The sequence below is a fragment of the Cokeromyces recurvatus genome, assembly GCF_025118155.1.
Source record: "Cokeromyces recurvatus strain NRRL 2243 chromosome Unknown BX663scaffold_9, whole genome shotgun sequence".
NCBI lineage: Eukaryota > Fungi > Mucoromycota > Mucoromycetes > Mucorales > Mucoraceae > Cokeromyces > Cokeromyces recurvatus.
Genome location: NW_026251395.1, coordinates 702,978 through 721,732, shown reverse-complemented (window position 1 = coordinate 721,732; position 18,755 = coordinate 702,978). Strand labels below are relative to the sequence as shown.

General features: G+C 29.8%; 5 protein-coding genes across 5 annotated transcripts; 2 read left to right on the top strand and 3 right to left on the bottom strand.

Moving 5' to 3' along the window:
* Window positions 1–543: 543 nt before the first annotated feature.
* Window positions 544–2,961, bottom strand: BX663DRAFT_506269 (Mu homology domain-containing protein). Its single transcript, XM_051527165.1, has 10 exons — window positions 2,886–2,961; window positions 2,565–2,818; window positions 2,339–2,451; window positions 2,140–2,261; window positions 1,909–2,028; window positions 1,650–1,784; window positions 1,521–1,595; window positions 1,140–1,356; window positions 789–1,089; window positions 544–707 (listed from the first exon to the last, which is right to left on the bottom strand). Exons 1-9 carry the CDS (start codon window positions 2,918–2,920, stop codon window positions 1,012–1,014), a joined length of 1,149 nt encoding a protein of 382 aa, XP_051384043.1. The 5' UTR covers window positions 2,921–2,961; the 3' UTR covers window positions 544–707; window positions 789–1,011.
* Window positions 2,962–3,549: 588 nt separating this feature from the next.
* BX663DRAFT_588011 (uncharacterized protein) lies at window positions 3,550–5,377 on the bottom strand (the record flags this gene model as incomplete). The annotated part of the gene is made up of 2 exons (XM_051532259.1): window positions 3,550–4,665; window positions 4,942–5,377. The coding sequence occupies 2 exons, from the start codon at window positions 5,375–5,377 to the stop codon at window positions 4,001–4,003; spliced, it is 1,101 nt and encodes a 366-aa protein (XP_051384042.1). The 3' UTR covers window positions 3,550–4,000.
* Window positions 5,378–6,011: 634 nt separating this feature from the next.
* Window positions 6,012–8,963, top strand: BX663DRAFT_485527 (Adaptor-related protein complex 3 mu 1 subunit; the record flags this gene model as incomplete). The annotated part of the gene is made up of 13 exons (XM_051524617.1): window positions 6,012–6,046; window positions 6,454–6,507; window positions 6,575–6,828; window positions 6,942–7,054; window positions 7,132–7,253; window positions 7,365–7,484; window positions 7,602–7,736; window positions 7,791–7,865; window positions 8,030–8,246; window positions 8,297–8,370; window positions 8,477–8,597; window positions 8,645–8,681; window positions 8,854–8,963. The coding sequence occupies 13 exons, from the start codon at window positions 6,012–6,014 to the stop codon at window positions 8,961–8,963; spliced, it is 1,467 nt and encodes a 488-aa protein (XP_051384041.1).
* Window positions 8,964–10,419: 1,456 nt separating this feature from the next.
* On the top strand, window positions 10,420–12,375 carry BX663DRAFT_432759 (uncharacterized protein; the record flags this gene model as incomplete). The annotated part of the gene is made up of 9 exons (XM_051522954.1): window positions 10,420–10,572; window positions 10,643–10,783; window positions 10,872–11,173; window positions 11,249–11,306; window positions 11,375–11,428; window positions 11,535–11,714; window positions 11,783–12,046; window positions 12,105–12,161; window positions 12,226–12,375. Coding segments are annotated over 9 exons (1,359 nt in total), but the record flags the coding sequence as incomplete, so codon positions are not given.
* Window positions 12,376–12,579: 204 nt separating this feature from the next.
* BX663DRAFT_551107 (kinase-like domain-containing protein) lies at window positions 12,580–15,032 on the bottom strand (the record flags this gene model as incomplete). The annotated part of the gene is made up of 5 exons (XM_051531256.1): window positions 12,580–13,727; window positions 13,802–13,973; window positions 14,062–14,233; window positions 14,327–14,615; window positions 14,792–15,032. 5 exons carry the CDS (start codon window positions 15,030–15,032, stop codon window positions 12,580–12,582), a joined length of 2,022 nt encoding a protein of 673 aa, XP_051384039.1.
* Between the last annotated feature and the right edge of the window lie 3,723 nt (window positions 15,033–18,755).

Here is an 18,755-nt window from a genome sequence, read left to right as displayed (position 1 = left end):
TTCCTGTGGTTATTTGCCTTAGAACTATTGTATGTCAGGCTAAAGTTGCTAATTACTGCTGCATGGTTCTTCCAAAATTTAATAATAGTATCATTACTATCAAGTGTCTAAGACAGAATAAATTAAGATTACTCTGATAAAATAGCAAGCAATAGTTATTAGTAATCTGATGCTAACGATAATATTTCTGCTTAGATATCATACATAGCTATTCTAACCAGATGTGCTTAATCATGTAGCATCGCTTGCTTGTATTAACTTTAGAGTATTATTTTATTTAAGCTAATCAATTGTTATATAAAATAACAAATAATAATAAACAATATCGTTACCACAAAGGGCGCATATTAAGCTAGTTCTATATTGAATAAGCTTCATATCAATTTTATTTCCCTGCATGATATATCACAAACTAACATCAGAAAATATTAAATATAAAATGTAAACCATTTATCTCTATGATAAACTCTCTTTTCTAAATTAAGCATATGCTAAATAAAGACCATATCAAGTTTATGTATAAATAAAATGATATATTTATTCAAATATATTTGTATACATTTAATTTCAAATAACAAAAGAGGTATAATAATAAATATAACAGAAGATATTTGTTTGTACATAATATACATAATATACATATACATATGTATATCTTATCATGTTCTTATATGAATATTGCCAGCTTTTGTCATACTTCTCACACCCTACAAATAGAGCCTTAGTATCAATCAAAATCATCTATTAAATATACATACATATATATATACATATATATATATATTTACCTTATAAGGCTTATAACCTTCATGGTATAAGCGAAGACTATCCACTTTTAGCCCTGAAATAGCATACATATTGATTTGAAATTCTAAATTTATACTCATGCCTAACTCAGGATTTGATTCACTATATGTATATATATATATATGTGTGTGTGTGTGTGTGTGTATATATAAAGTAATTAATTAAGGCAATTTTCGATTACATATATAAATATCTATGTATCATTTACCTTGAACTAAATGTACCAGATAATAAAGGAGCTCGATCTCTTTGTGTAAGCTTACTAATTTCCCATCTAATTGTCTTTATATTTATCAGTATGTAAGCTCACTTATGAATATATGATACTTTACCTTATTTACTGGATCATACATATATTGCCCTGAATTACAAGTTGCATTTACACTTGATGTACTCTTTGGCATAGGTAAAGTCAAAACGATCTTTTCTATAGGTTTACCATCCGAGAATCTAGAATGAATCGTAATATCGAATTTACCGCCATTCTTACTAGCTATAATTTGTGGCTTGACTTGTAATGGCATTGCTTGATAAGATGATAATGATGTTCTAAAAGTAAACTTATTAATCAAAGAAAACACATACACATACACATAGACACACACATAGACACACACACACACACACACACACACACACACACACACATAATATATATATATATATATATATATATATATATATATATGTATTATGTGTATATAAAGACATACCTATATGACATTAATTTAAAATGTCCATCAGGAGGAACAAATGATAACACCTTTTCACTATCCCATTTACGATATCTACCATAATAGTTTGTTTAGAATAGTCGGTTAAATCTATCGAATAAATCATACCTAACACAGGGATGAAAACTAACATCATCAATCACTCTTGCATTAACAAAATTCAAGGTTAAATCGGGCATCCCTGATAATTTACAATTAGCTTGTACTGAGCCATGAACTTCACAAGAAACAACTCCACCATTCCTATATATATATATATACATGTTAATATACATGTTAATATACATGTTAATATGTATATATTGTATGTAGTATGTAGTATGTAGTATGTAGTATGTAGTATGTAGTATGTAGTATGTAAACTTACGCAGCAATAGTAGCATCTATTTCTTCAATTATATCAAAATAAATTTCATTCTGAGCATATTTAACTCCAGCTTTTCTCCATGGTATATTTGACATGCTCTGAGGGAATTTGGGAGCAACTCTACAAGAAATAATAGAATAAGGAGAGGTATTTACTTTTTGTTTTCTTTTTCTTTTCTTTTCTTTTCTTTTCTTTTCTTTCTTTCTTTCTTGTCTGATGGTTATATCTTACCCAGCTGCTGCCCCAACTGTAGTCATCATTTTATTCATAATTGTTGGTGGCATAATAATTTCTTTTAAAGCATTAGGTTCAGTTGTTAAAGGATAGCCATAATCCATCATTTCTTCCAATAACTAGTAAAAGAGAGAGAGGGAGAGAGAGAAAACTGATTGTTATTTACGTTATCCTGTTTATTACTACCTTATATTACCTGATAAACTGTTACAAAGTTTTCTCTAATAGATGATTCGGACACTTCACCCAAATAATCAGTCAAAATATCCATAATACGATGTATAAATTCAAATACAAGCATAGGATCCACTTTATATGTGTATAGATATAAGTATAGATATAAGTATAGGTATAAGTATAGGTATAAGTATAGTTATGTATAAATACTGTATACATATGAATTATATATACAGAATATTTACCTTCTCTTTCAACAGGACATAACCATGTCAAGTCATCTCTTAATACATTTAATAACCAATACTTATTTGTTTCCAATATAGGAGGTATGTCATCTCGAGTAAAATATGCATCTTTAATTGCTGTTACTCGATTACTTGCATTATCTTTAAGTGAATCAGGTATGGAAGTTATAAACTTTTCACATTCGTTATTAAACACTTCTACAATCTGTCTTGATATAATTCCACGCCAATGCTTTTCAATGATGATTTTACTATTTTATACGTCTATTTAATTTGACCCAATAAATATATAAATAGATAAACCTAATTTGTATCTACCCTTGATTATTAACTACAAAAAGTGAGTTAATCATTTGCTGCTTTACAAGAATGCTAATTTATAAGAAAAAAAAAAAAAAAAATAAAAAAAAAAATAAAAAAAAATAAGCAATGTATTATTCTAAATCTTCTTGAATTAAAACTCATCAGGTAAATGTCGCTTCAGATATTTTTACAGGACGCAATATTACAGTCAAAGAAACTAGGTTGAGCCAATAATAAAAAAATTGGTCGTTTCAAAATTGAATTAGGACACCAATATGAAAGTGGAACACGTATACAAAAATGGGACACTGATATAAAAGTGGGACATCAACATGAAAGTGGGGTATATTGAGACACGCTTAGTTTTTGGGCGAATGAAAGCTTTTTTTTTCAATAGGTCAACTTACCTGTAAATATGGGGCGTCTTGCTGTTATACAAGACATGATGTTATTCAATTGTTAAGGATATTTTTCCACAAATAATAATATTGTTGTTAGTATATTAAGTAATGAAATCTATATTAATATCAAGATAGCTTACCCGCCGAAACTCTTCAGGTCGATTGTTGTTTTTGGCAGCCATATACAAAAAGATAGAGCGTATGTTGAGACTCGCCATGTGATCTCTGTTCCATCGAGTATTACAAGTTTGACAGTTGAGTACTGCATGGATCATCATATTGGAGTTATCACGTTGGTTGGAAGTACTTCTTGTATGGCATCTGGGACATATTTGACTTGTGAAATACTCATCAATCATAACGACGTACTTTCTTGAAATTGGCTGGTTGCGTCTGGTTGATTTGACATAATTTAGCAAGGCTTTTCTGAACGCCTTTGTTGGAGAAGGTACATTCCCACGGAGCCCACCGAACCGGGCAGAACCAAATGCCACTACAGTAGGCCTTTCAGCTTCACCGGCATTGTCTCTAGGGGCTAACGGTTTCCACATTTTGCTAATTTGCTTGCTGTATATCAGGATTGCCTTCTTGGTATTTTCTGCTACTTTTAAACAACCGTTTACACATTTCGGTCAATGCTTTTTGCTTGTTTCTATAGCCGTGATATTTGAGCTTTTTCAACCCGGTTGTGTAATAGCCTTTAATTGCCTCAAAGTTCCGAAATATATATCACAAAGCTTCATTGAACTGGTCCCAGTTACACGTCCTTGTTGATGGTGTATTAGAAATCAGACGGCATGCGTCAACATTGGCTCGATCATGTTTGGCTCTTTTTATGGCAGCAGATTTGAATCCAGAAAGTTGATAATATTCGCTTGTGGAAGTTTTACGTATTCTATGTCTTTGTCTACTTTGGCCAGCACCAGTACTAACACCGTTGCAAGCAACAAAAACATCACGCAATCCAGGATCCAACCCCCATACAGTAGCAGTATTTAAATCAACCTTAGTGGCAATATCAACAGGTGTCAAAGTGGCTTCAGCAGCATGGGAAGGTCGTTCACAAATAAATTCCAAAGCAATACCATCAGTACGAATAACACCAGTAAAGCTCTTGTCTGATAATGCTTTTCCATCAAGGTCATTTCTTGAACGAAAACCAATATGGTTCATACTAAAGAGGCTCCAGCATACATCTTTCATATCTTCATTGGCTGTTACCGATGGTCTTATTCTAGATTGCCTAATTATCTTGCTAATGCCTTGAAGATTAATCTGGATATATCGTTGCTGAAGACTGTATACTCGTAGAATGTTGAAGAGACGAGCGCCACGAGGATCAATAAACTGTCCAGGCCTGAATTCATTCCTGGAGATAGAAGCTTTTGTCCTAGCTACAAAATCATCAATAGCAGCCTTCTCTTGTGGAAATAAATCATTATGTCTTTGCCTTTGAACTGGGTCAGCTGCACGACTACGTCTTCGTGTATTTTCAAGGAACGAATGGTTAACGTGTTATTGGATAGTAGGCTGCTCCATATTTATGGAATCTCTAACATGATTTTCCAAAGTGCTACGGAATCGTCTTGGTAGCCTTCTGAAGTCAACAATCTCTCCTAGTCAACGATGTACAAATCCCTTTGTGGCTCTTGTTTAAGGTACTGGCTCACGAATGATGACTTGTTGCTCCATTCTTTCTAAAACATGGTATAGCCACGGCAAATACAAGTGAGGTTTAACATAGTAATCTGCTTCAGTCAGGTTCAAGCCATGTAATCTTTGGCGGCATTCATCAATAAGATTGTTGATTGAGGTTTTGTGAGTATCGGCAACTTCCAGATTAGCAGGATAAATTATTTCTTGATTGGTACAAATAGCATTATTTACCCGCTCAGCTAGATCGCGTTTGACACCAGTTCGGAAAGGGAGGTCTGGAAATTCAGTTGTGTCAGAAAGCCTCGTAAAGAGATAGCGCAGCATTTTTGGCTTGAAGTTCGTTCCAACATGATTCTCTATAAGTGTCTCAAAACTACGCATGACTATTGAGATTAGTGTGCTATACTGAATATTGGGGAACTGTTGTTGCCTACTAAAATCTTCTCCCATTTTATTACTAAATTGTAAGAAAGCTTCAGCGATCTCGGCATCGGCATTCTTTCCTTGACCAACAAATAAAGCAGCGAAGTTGTATAGTTTTTTGTGAGTCAGTTTTGGTACAGCCTCGACCAATAATTGATGGGTATCAGCATAAATGACCAAAATAGGAGAAAGGGGATGTTATTTAAGTTTTCATTCTGTAGAATCTGTAGATAAAAAAGATATATATATATAAAAAACAAAACAGTGGGTTGATCTAGATGCTTGTGTGAGTGTTTATTCAATGTAAACTGACTGAAGAACTTCATTGATCCAAGATGATCTCATTTATATACATCTATCGCTATTTGTTACTTGCATGAATAAAATCATTTGAAATTGTCGGTTTTCTGATCCACTATTATCATAACATTGGTACCTGCACTACATACGGAGCCCAATATTACAGGTATAAATAATGATTGTAACCAAAATCTGGTGGCTCTAGGTCTTTCTTTCTTACAAATAATAAAAACCCTACATTCTACGTATCCTAATCACTTTACTTGGCTTTATTATTTCAAAAACAATAGTTAACTCACTCCATCAAACTCACAGAAATGCTCCTTGCTGTCCTAAGTAATTCGAATCTGGGATATTCTCCATGAGGATTGTTCGTTCCGGGATCATTCAAGTTAGGTGAATCATATCCTAATCTGGATGATCATCTTAGTAGTCTGATAGTCTATTAGTGGCCTTTCTAGTTAAATGGAACAAGAATATAGCTTCTTGTTTATACATTCGCCCAAAAACTAAGCGTGTCTCAATATACCCCACTTTCATGTTGATGTCCCACTTTTATATCAGTGTCCCATTTTTGTATACGTGTTCCACTTTCATATTGGTGTCCTAATTCAATTTTGAAACGACCAATTTTTTTATTATTGGCTCAACCTAGTTTCTTTGACTGTAATATTGCGTCCTGTAAAAATATCTGAAGCGACATTTACCTGATGAGTTTTAATTCAAGAAGATTTAGAATAATACATTGCTTATTTTTTTTTATTTTTTTTTTTATTTTTTTTTTTTTTTTTCTTATAAATTAGCATTCTTGTAAAGCAGCAAATGATTAACTCACTTTTTGTAGTTAATAATCAAGGGTAGATACAAATTAGGTTTATCTATTTATATATTTATTGGGTCAAATTAAATAGACGTATAAAATAGTAAAATCATCATTGAAAAGCATTGGCGTGGAATTATATCAAGACAGATTGTAGAAGTGTTTAATAACGAATGTGAAAAGTTTATAACTTCCATACCTGATTCACTTAAAGATAATGCAAGTAATCGAGTAACAGCAATTAAAGATGCATATTTTACTCGAGATGACATACCTCCTATATTGGAAACAAATAAGTATTGGTTATTAAATGTATTAAGAGATGACTTGACATGGTTATGTCCTGTTGAAAGAGAAGGTAAATATTCTGTATATATAATTCATATGTATACAGTATTTATACATAACTATACTTATACCTATACTTATACCTATACTTATATCTATACTTATATCTATACACATATAAAGTGGATCCTATGCTTGTATTTGAATTTATACATCGTATTATGGATATTTTGACTGATTATTTGGGTGAAGTGTCCGAATCATCTATTAGAGAAAACTTTGTAACAGTTTATCAGGTAATATAAGGTAGTAATAAACAGGATAACGTAAATAACAATCAGTTTTCTCTCTCTCCCTCTCTCTCTTTTACTAGTTATTGGAAGAAATGATGGATTATGGCTATCCTTTAACAACTGAACCTAATGCTTTAAAAGAAATTATTATGCCACCAACAATTATGAATAAAATGATGACTACAGTTGGGGCAGCAGCTGGGTAAGATATAACCATCAGACAAGAAAGAAAGAAAGAAAAGAAAAGAAAAGAAAAGAAAAGAAAAAGAAAACAAAAAGTAAATACCTCTCCTTATTCTATTATTTCTTGTAGAGTTGCTCCCAAATTCCCTCAGAGCATGTCAAATATACCATGGAGAAAAGCTGGAGTTAAATATGCTCAGAATGAAATTTATTTTGATATAATTGAAGAAATAGATGCTACTATTGCTGCGTAAGTTTACATACTACATACTACATACTACATACTACATACTACATACTACATACAATATATACATATTAACATGTATATTAACATGTATATTAACATGTATATATATATATATAGGAATGGTGGAGTTGTTTCTTGTGAAGTTCATGGCTCAGTACAAGCTAATTGTAAATTATCAGGGATGCCCGATTTAACCTTGAATTTTGTTAATGCAAGAGTGATTGATGATGTTAGTTTTCATCCCTGTGTTAGGTATGATTTATTCGATAGATTTAACCGACTATTCTAAACAAACTATTATGGTAGATATCGTAAATGGGATAGTGAAAAGGTGTTATCATTTGTTCCTCCTGATGGACATTTTAAATTAATGTCATATAGGTATGTCTTTATATACACATAATACATATATATATATATATATATATATATATATATATATATTATGTGTGTGTGTGTGTGTGTGTGTGTGTGTGTGTGTGTGTCTATGTGTGTGTCTATGTGTATGTGTATGTGTTTTCTTTGATTAATAAGTTTACTTTTAGAACATCATTATCATCTTATCAAGCAATGCCATTACAAGTCAAGCCACAAATTATAGCTAGTAAGAATGGCGGTAAATTCGATATTACGATTCATTCTAGATTCTCGGATGGTAAACCTATAGAAAAGATCGTTTTGACTTTACCTATGCCAAAGAGTACATCAAGTGTAAATGCAACTTGTAATTCAGGGCAATATATGTATGATCCAGTAAATAAGGTAAAGTATCATATATTCATAAGTGAGCTTACATACTGATAAATATAAAGACAATTAGATGGGAAATTAGTAAGCTTACACAAAGAGATCGAGCTCCTTTATTATCTGGTACATTTAGTTCAAGGTAAATGATACATAGATATTTATATATGTAATCGAAAATTGCCTTAATTAATTACTTTATATATACACACACACACACACACATATATATATATATATACATATAGTGAATCAAATCCTGAGTTAGGCATGAGTATAAATTTAGAATTTCAAATCAATATGTATGCTATTTCAGGGCTAAAAGTGGATAGTCTTCGCTTATACCATGAAGGTTATAAGCCTTATAAGGTAAATATATATATATATGTATATATATATGTATGTATATTTAATAGATGATTTTGATTGATACTAAGGCTCTATTTGTAGGGTGTGAGAAGTATGACAAAAGCTGGCAATATTCATATAAGAACATGATAAGATATACATATGTATATGTATATTATGTATATTATGTACAAACAAATATCTTCTGTTATATTTATTATTATACCTCTTTTGTTATTTGAAATTAAATGTATACATGTATACTTATATTTTCAAGTAAGTAATCTACACAGTTGCAATATTAAACGAGTATCTGTTATGAGCAAGCGAAATAATTTGCCTAATAAAATATTAGATCTAGCCATAGAAAACATATGTTTAACATAATACATCTCTTTATTCACAAATAAAATCTGACTATTAATAAATAAAATTCACTAGTTCTCTTCTTCTTCTAGTCGACATCTGTTCAGTTACTTTAGACAATATCTTAAAGACTACTCATACGTTTTCTTCTAGGTAAGCACCTGAAATTGACTTTATTTAAAAGGAAATGATATTCCCTTTTTATAGGCACAATTTCTCTATAACTCATTCATGTTTCTAGACTTTGTTGATAGTTATTGTTTAAAAAATGGGTTTTGTACAGTCTAAAGCTCTCCTAATCAAGGCGTATGTTTAGTTTAAATAGTTCGTTTTTAATGATATGAATGAAAAATCAACCAAGTTTTAGCCTATCTTGATATCAAGTTAGAAAATGATTATTACTACACTAGGCATTCCCTAAGTTCATTTGTAGCCCTTTCACTTTTGTGAGTTTTATTAAACTTTTTCAATAAATTTATTCAGATTGAGGTTCTCTTCAATAATGTTACATTAAATAGATTTTGACCAACAAATGGAGTACGATAGAGATTTTTTTTTTTTTTCAGGATACGCTACACGATCAAGAAAATATAGTTTATTTGAAATTGCTTTCAATTAGCTGCCTTTGACTCTCTATTAACCTTATTCTCTGGTTATTAAGGTTAAAACTTGATTGTAATTATTTTTTGTGTTAGAGACTTGGTTGCTGATGACTCCTTAGCCAATCTCAGTCTTATTCATACTGTTTAAGAAAACAAAAAAAAAAAAAAAAAAAAAAAAAAGGCGATATCCTGCCTGAATACGCATAATTAATTGTATCAATCTATCTATCTCAAGCCATCAAGGTTCTTTGATAGTTCTTACTAAACAAATAACCTTCTCGACAATCAAAATATTCTACTGTGTTGGTTCTTACATGAGCTAGTCATTTGTATCTTACTGCAAGGCAAGAAATGAAGCTATCTAACTCATTATTAAAATTCTTTCTCTTGGAAATCAATTTCACAACAACAACTTGTATAATTTTGGTTGATACCTTTGATTCTTCTCATGCGTTCTTTTCCTTTTCTTCTTTGATCTGACCTAAACAATACAATACAATCTATTTAAGTTGTTATGTGCTTATAACGATCAAAAATAGAAATTCTGACAGGCAATTCAAACTCATCACTAGACAAAGCTCAGCAATTTGAGTTTAAAGCTAAAGACTTTTTTTTTTTTTTTTTTTTTTTTTTTTTTTTTTTTTTTAACGATACATACTTTTTATAAACTTACTTTTTTTTTTCTCATTCTTTTGCTAATGATTACTATAAAATGCCTGTTACAATATCAACACCCTCACAACAGCCTTTAGAAACACCAACCACTACAAATAATGACTCGTCTTCAGATTCTAATAAAACCGATCTATTAAATCTTGACAAAAATGAAGAGTAATTAATGATTTGAAATTCTTTATCTGTTAACTTACTTACTTTTTTTTTTTTTCAGTTATCAATCTATCTTGAAAGCATTAGAAATCCTAAAGAATCAAATGACAAAAGCGACAACAGATATTGCAACATTAGAATCTTTGAAAAGTCAAGCTATTGAAGATCCATATACTTTCATTGACAGCTTGAAATCAAAAGTAAGACTGTGAGCAATTAAACATGGACATGTCTATTTACATTTCTTTTATATATAAATATATATAGAAGTCAAAAAGTAAAGTCCCTAAATTACAAAAAGTGATTAGTGTACCAAGTATCGATTGGAATAAATACAGATTTTTACCTGAATCAAGGCTTGTACAACAGAATACAGCCATAAGCAATTTAACACAGCAATTCAGTTATCAAGTGAAAAAGTCAACCTATTGTGTAAATTATAACGATCAATACATATTTATATATTTGAACTATTAACAATATGTTTTTTTATGTGTAGAGTATTTTGGATACAACCATGGCAACAGAATATACCTCACAACCTCCTACACCTGTTGCTAAAAATCTTCAACAAGAATTAGCTAAAGCAACCCAAGCTTTACGTCAAATTCCTTCACAAACTAATTCAGTTTCGGATTTTTCTGAAGACGAAGATAATGAGATGCCAACTACCAGTAGTAATAAAACTACACCTTTTTCAAATCGAACGATTGCAGGAAAAGGTAAAGGAAAGACAAGAAGAACATCTATGGTACAGATAGGTACAGAAAAAGACTTGCAGGCAAGCTCTGAAACAGAAAGGTAAAAAAAAAAAATTAAGTAATCTTATCCCTATTCTTATTTATTCATGCTTTACTTTAGTCCTATTCGATCCAGACTTCAATCAATTGAACCTCGTACACCTGATGAAAACAGTCCGATCAATTTAAATTCAGTAGTAAGAAGAATAATGAAAGGTTATTCATTTGTACACATGTTTATATATTCAATTTTCTATAATAGGATGATCCAAATTATACGCCTACTTTTAAGCAACCATGGACAGATGAAGAACAAGTAAGAGAAGCAGATATATATACATATACATGTTTTTTTTTAATAAAAAAAAAGGAAAAAAAAACGCTATATAAACATACTAACCTCTTTATATATATTTATATAGAAACGTTTACAAGAATTATTAATTATATATCCTGATGAACCAGTTCAAGCACAAAGATTTAATAAAATATCAAAAGCTTTAGGTACACGTACACCAAGACAAGTAGCAAGTCGAGTACAAAAATATTTTATTAAACTAGCTAAATTGGGATTACCTGTCCCTGGTCGAATTACGATTCCTGTAAGTTTTACAATACATAAGAGAAGAAGGATTTATGCTTATATACACTTTTTTTTTTTTTGATGCAGCCTTCCTGTATGCCTAAAAGTGAAAAAGGTAATCACAAGTCAAAAACGAAGCATAAATCAAAAGGTCGAGTCACAAAAGCATCTTCAACACCACCCATGTTACGTACTTCAGGTGTAGGTTATAATAGTATGATCTCTGGTGGTTTAACGAATACACGAATATCAGGAGCTCATTATGCTATAACACAAGGTCCTCCTGCTATATTTATGTCTGATGATGAAGAAGATTCTAGTGTAAAGGAGATGATGCGAACTGTTAATAATGTAATTATTATAAAATTTATTATTATTATTATTATTAAAAATAAAAAAAAAATGATAGGCTAATGGAAAAGGAACAGAAGCAAATAATGATATTATAATTCATGAGGGTTATGCAGTAAAGTATATACAAATATTTTTTTTTTTTTAATTTACGTCAAACAATTAACTCTTTTTATTAGTGTGACGGATGTGGTACAGAGCCTATTGTAGGTGTCCGATATAAATGCACAGTATGTGATATTAGTGAAGAAGTTGACCTATGCAGTAGTTGTATGGAAAAAGGAACCTTTACAAATGGTATCTATAGATTTATATCTATTTATCTATAAAACCTAATCTTTTTCTTTTTAATATTAGACCATCATACAGTAGATCATACTTTTGAAGCAGTTCGTACTGCAAATCCTTTTCCATATTATGTAGATAATGATTATAAGCCCACCAACAGTTTAGGTGAATATAGCTATTTAGGTTATTAATCATCTATAACGATCATAAGTTTTATTATAAATATATTATTTTTTTTTTTGTTTTTAAAATTTATATTTATCATGCAACATTGTAATAAATGTACGCTTATGATCTTTTGTAATGTCATGACTAGAAGACTTGAACATGTCTATCATGTCTTGAATTGCTTTATGTGTATCATTTATGGGAGGGTTTAGCATTAGAAGAAAGAAGTCTAACCAAAGCTGTTTATGCCAATAGCGTTTAATCATGTGTTGAATAACAAACTGATTATTCTTCTTATCTTTGATAGCATGCATTGGAGAGCCAAATAAGAGTAAATGAACGATAGTAGCTAATTGCCAATAATCTGCATGTATTGGATAATAAGGTTGATTCAGATATGGAAAATCCGATTCAGGACAAGCAGGAGGCCAATTCGCCTTACATAATGGGGTTGTAGTAGTAGAATTGAGTGATGCTACATCAATTGAATAGCCATAATCGATGAGTATTACCTTTGGCATAATTAAGCCCTTTATATGGTTTCTTTTCATCGATAGCATCACGTTATCTAATTTGAGATCATTATGAACAATAGAAAGATCATGTAATGCTTTTATTTGCTCTAATAGTTGTAAAGTGAATAAAAGAACGATAGGTTCAGGCATATATGTTTGTGCGGGTCTATACATGTTTAAAGCATCTAAAAGACTACCATGACGAATATGATCCATTAATAAGAAACTAGCATCCTTATAATGATAGAAATGATGAATGGGGATTAGATTGAGAGTCTCCTCTTGATGACGTTCATGTAATTGACAATGGATGTAATATTCCCAAGGATGAGGAGGTCTTTGTACCTTTAAGCCATAATAAGTGCAAGTGACAATATCCTGAACAAGATAGATATGAGCCATTCCACCTTGACCTAAAAGTTTAATTACATGATAGGTATTTTCATCCAATTGAATTAGCTTTGTGTTCTTTTGTTGTTGCTGTTGTTTTGATGAAAGAAACCAACTTTCTAATTTCTTTTCTTCTTTTTTAGAGGAAAGATGAAGTAAATCATGATATTCATGACGTTCAAAACAATGGTGAATTTGAAGTAGATGATGAATAAATTGAGGATCCAATGGTAACTGTACAACAGTTGATTTTTGTTGAACTGAAGGAACATGATGTTGCTCTTCAACTCTCTTGATGACTGGAAGTTGTTGATAGTTGACTAGTGTATATATAAAAGAGAGACTTGTTAAATATAATGAGAAAAAAAAAAAAAAGAGAAAGAAAGAAGATTACCCATGTTATTAATCTGCTTATAAGGAACTGATCTCGCTCTTAATTCTTCAAATGACACCTCATGTTTCTCTCTTCGATAACATTCTCTTAAAACGTCTAAACGAGCATTATGTCTTAACTTGACATCAATCCAATTTAATTGGTCTTTGAATGAAACAGCATGTTGACTATTCTTAGTGACGATAAAAGGTTTTTTTTTCTTTTTATTATTTTTTTTATTATTATCAAGTGACACAAGACATTTTATATCATTAACTTACATTGTAATGAATATCATTTTCCAGCAACATGAAACTATCTAGTTTGTATTGATTGATATTAAAATCAATTGAATGTGTTGACTTGAATTGATGTAAAGCATGGTCAAGTCTTTTTATAGGTTGAGCCTTCCTTTTCAAGCCTAATATTAAAGTTGCTTCTACTTGATGATAGCTTTTTTTTTTAAATAAAAATAAACAAATAATAATAATAATAATAAAAAGATAAATAAGCAAAATTATAACTATGAAAGTGTGTTTAGAATACTTTTTTTCTTTTAATAGTTGATATGCAATAGCCTCGTATAAAGTAGCTAATTTATCGCCTATTTGATTCTCTATTAAGCCAAATAAAACGGGGAAAATAAAAGTAGGCTTAAGATAAAAGATATAGGTTAACCATAATTTGAGATAACGAGGCGAATTCTTGTATCGAATATCATTTTTATATTTAAGAATAGCTTTTTCTAATAATTGAAATGCATGTAAAAAGTCTTCTTCTTTTGAATTAATAATGATTTGTTGTTCATATAATAAAAGCGGGTCATCTATCGTTTCTTCCAAGTTTAACAATCGATAAGAATAAGAAAGAATCATTTGATAATAAAATAAAATAAAATTTATTTGAATAGAAAAAAGGATAGGTGGTATAATAATAACAATGTTTTTTTTTTCTTTTATAAAGTGCTTCTATGTTCAGTGTCTTGATAACCAGTCATAGAATCCCAATTACCAAGTGAAATATCTTCATTTGCAGGTGAAGACGAGCCAGTACTACTACTGCTGCTACTACTACTACTACTTTCTGAAGAATATGAATTACTACGTGTTGTACTTGTCTTTAACAATTTAGAGAATTCAGACCAAGGCATATCCATAAATGTGGAATTCTTTGGTGTTGTTATACTTGGGTCTTCGTTAATTAAATTAGGAACAGTTTTGATATGTTGAAGAAGCTTATAACCAGGATCCATTTTTTGCTTTGTTTTTTATTATTATTATTAAATAATTAAGATCAGAAAAACAAAACAAAAATATGTGAGGTATTTATATTCGTGGGATTTTTCGTTCTAAATTAAGTATAGCATAAACTTATGTTTGCATTTCAAAATGATTGGATATTCATAAAAATAAAAAATGGTAGCATTTGTAATACCTAAAAATAAAATTCACCACCCCGCAAAAAAAAAAAAAAAAAAAAAAAAAAAAAAAAAAAAATCCAGACATTTTTTACTACTAATGATGTAATACACAGTCAACCTGCTGTTATGATTATTATTATAAGCCGTTATAAATATTCGCATATTCCGCGGAATGGATTATACTAAACTACTATGCAGCAGCAGCCACTTTGAATGAGATGGTATTAAATCTAATAATGTTGCTATTATTATCTTTTTAAGACAATCATTAAAAATAGTTGATAATCGTCAGTAAAGAACAGTGTCATAGCGCCTATTTAATTGATGATACTACAACATTTATATATTACTGGTCTGGTTTTATTTCCCTCCCCCCATTTTTTTTGTTGACCTTATTCAAACATTTCTTTTTTTTTTTTTATACATATAAAAATTAGTATTTATATATATTCTTATTTTTTTTTCACTCCTTTTAAAACAAGTATATTTGGGATTAAATACTCATATGTATAAATATATATTTATTAAGTTTATTTTGCTTCAACTACGTGGGTCTTAAAGGATTCATTTGTATTTTACAAAATGGTTCAGTTACCTTTCAAACCATTTAATTTTCAAACCCCTCCTTCCTAAACTGGGCACAATATATTAATTATCGCAAACTTGCCTGGGTCAGTTCATCAATAATAAAAGGATACTAAAATAAAATAAAAAAAAATAAAAAAAAAAGTGAAGCTAAGACACAATTAGTAGTGATGAAAGGAAAAAGAAAGAAAGAGAGAGTAATAGCCCAATTAAGGAATCGTTGACTAGGTTGTGACGGCAGTAAAGGTGAATCTTTATAGTGGAAAAGGGAATCAAGTTCGTAAAGGATTGTACTGTTGATCAAAGTTCTGCTGATGATAGGATTTAATCTGTCATCCAAGTCTTTTTTTTTTTTTTTTTTAGTGTGAAGGAATATATTTCAGATTGATAGAGGATTAGCTGCTAATAGCTTTAACCATAAAGATCTAGTTGTAGAATCTAGTAATAGTTGAGATAAAGGAGCGTCTGCGAGTAAAGTTAAGAAATGTAATAAAAATGAAGCTTGTAAAAGACGTAGTCTTTCACATATGGACAGGAATTTAACCATATATAGCATGACTTTAACAGTTGATATACTTGAACCGTCAACAAAATACACTTGTTTTGAATATCTCTTTGCCAATGTGTATTAAACTAACATTCAATCCTTAATATCCTTTTTTTTTTAGAATTTATTTTGATAATATGGTATAGGGAAATATATACAGTTGCCTGTTATAAATATATAATTACACTGTATATTTAAATATGCTAACTTGATTCCATTATTATGTGTTGAATTCAAGAATAATAGATGGATATAAGCAGATAATTTTGTATATGAATAATAGGCAATATTTAATAGTAATAATGTATCCTATATCTATATAATATGATTTGGATATATTACTAGCTTTTAGTTTTTAATTGTAATATATTGCATTAGGCTATCGTATAAAATATATATATATGTGTATGTATATGTTTCCAGAAAACAGAGCAAGAGAGAAAGTTAAATTGATGCTTTTATAAGGATGCTATTTCTTGTTTAAAGCCTTTCTTCGTAATTTCTAAAGGTTATTTCTTTTATTGAAATTAGATCTAAGAATAGCAACAACAAAAAAAAGAAAAACCATCAAACATCAACTTGGCTTGTCTTGTTTTCTATCATGACTGCAATTTCAATGAAAAATATCAAGTATTTGAATCCATCATGATTGTTGAGTATCAATGAAATTATTCACAGTAAAGTTATTCATCTTTTATAGTTTGTTAAATTCGTTGGTAGATAACGAGAATAAGAATAAATCAACTATTTTATCTTGACCAACAATTGCTCTGGAGTAAAGAAGCGTTAGATGTAAAGTAGTGGATGTTTGTCTATCTATCTATCTATCTATTTCTCTGGCTTTTTGTGATTAATATAATTAATCAGCATGATGTGAAAGAAGCCAGTAAAGTATTTACCTTGAACATAAAAACCCTAAGGATATTGCAAATCTTGTGAATAATCATTGAAAAGTCTGTGGTAAGTTATGATTGAATTGTTGGAGTGACAAACATAAATTTTGTTATTTCCAATGCGGCAGATCCAAGGAATGGATGTAATATCTGGTAATGAGAGTTAAAAAATAGTTCACCACATCCAAGTACTTTGTATAACTCCCCTTCCCCCCCCCGAGAAAAAAAAAGGAAACAAACAGAATAATAAGCTTTTGAATGGGTCATATTTTTTTTTAAAAATTCAAGTTATAATTTGATAAAGACGAGATCAACAAGACAGAATAATGGTTCTAAGAATTAGTTAATTACTTTGTTCATGTTTTTTTTAACAATAAGATTTTACATATATATTTGGTATTAGATCATGAATATTTAATCCTTTTAGGTTGAAATTATACGTTTCTGTAAAGAAGAGTATCAGTATATCGAAAAAAATGCTGTAATTCGTGCTATATCAAGAAACCATGCTTATGATTGATTGTATGTTATACAACAGAAATGTATAGTCATATAAATGATAATATATCAATAAGAATAAAATGAGCAATACAGGCAGCATAACTTATTTATCATTTCAAAGAGACATGGTAAGAGTTACTCATATATATATATATATGTTTATAAACGTAAATTCGTTATTTGGTCTCTTTTGCTATAACAATTCATTTAATAATGATTACAGTCATATTGTATGTAAGCAGGGTGGAGTAGGACTTAAGTTTTAATACTAGTTTATGATCAATTCTTATTTTAGAACTCTTGTTGGCGTTATGATGATATTTTTATTGTTCTTAGATCTCTCATTAGTGGATACGAGATTTACTTCATTTGAAGGGTTTTACTCTTTATGATGTACTCACTATTCTTTGACAGGAATGTAGTCGTAGATATGACTATTATCACTCCTTTCATCATTCTTCCATCTGGCCCGATATAAGCAATTACTACCTGGAATGCCACCTTTATGATTAATATAAAATTCATTTGTACTGCCAATATTTCATTCTATTATCAAAATAAAAAGAGATACTTGTAATGAGCACTGAAGGGTAAAATACAATACAAGATGGACAAATAGGTTAAATTAAAATACAGAATCCTGGCTTTTTTTTTTAATATAATTAAATATTCAACAATGATGACTATTATTATAGAAGATAGAATTGCGTGAAAGAATATTAGTGATTACGGATACGTAAAGAGAACGATTGAGAAAATTATTTTTTGTATTTATTACTTTAACACTTTAGTATTAAAAAAGAAAAATTGCAATCAAAACGATATAGTTTAATTAATAAAAGTAAAGAAATATTGTCCATTATCACAACACTTTTTTTTTGTAAAATTTAAATTCCATTCACAGCTATACTGTTGTGCCCTTAATTTTTGATAATCGTTATTTTTTTTTTTTTTTTTTTTTTTTTTTTTATACGTGTTTATTTTAATCTATTTTTAACCTTTATTCAGGTTCTTTTTTTTTTTTTTTTT

What these genes read in the sequence shown, in the direction of transcription:
- BX663DRAFT_506269 (XM_051527165.1), bottom strand. Translation starts at nt 2,920, where the DNA reads ATGATTAACTCACTTTTTGTAGTTAATAATCAAGG. An exon ending in TTTGTAGTTAATAATCAAGG is followed by an intron (nt 2,819 to 2,885) that starts GTAGATACAAAT and finishes CGTATAAAATAG; the next exon opens with TAAAATCATCATTGAAAAGC. An exon ending in ACAGTTGGGGCAGCAGCTGG is followed by an intron (nt 2,029 to 2,139) that starts GTAAGATATAAC and finishes TATTTCTTGTAG; the next exon opens with AGTTGCTCCCAAATTCCCTC.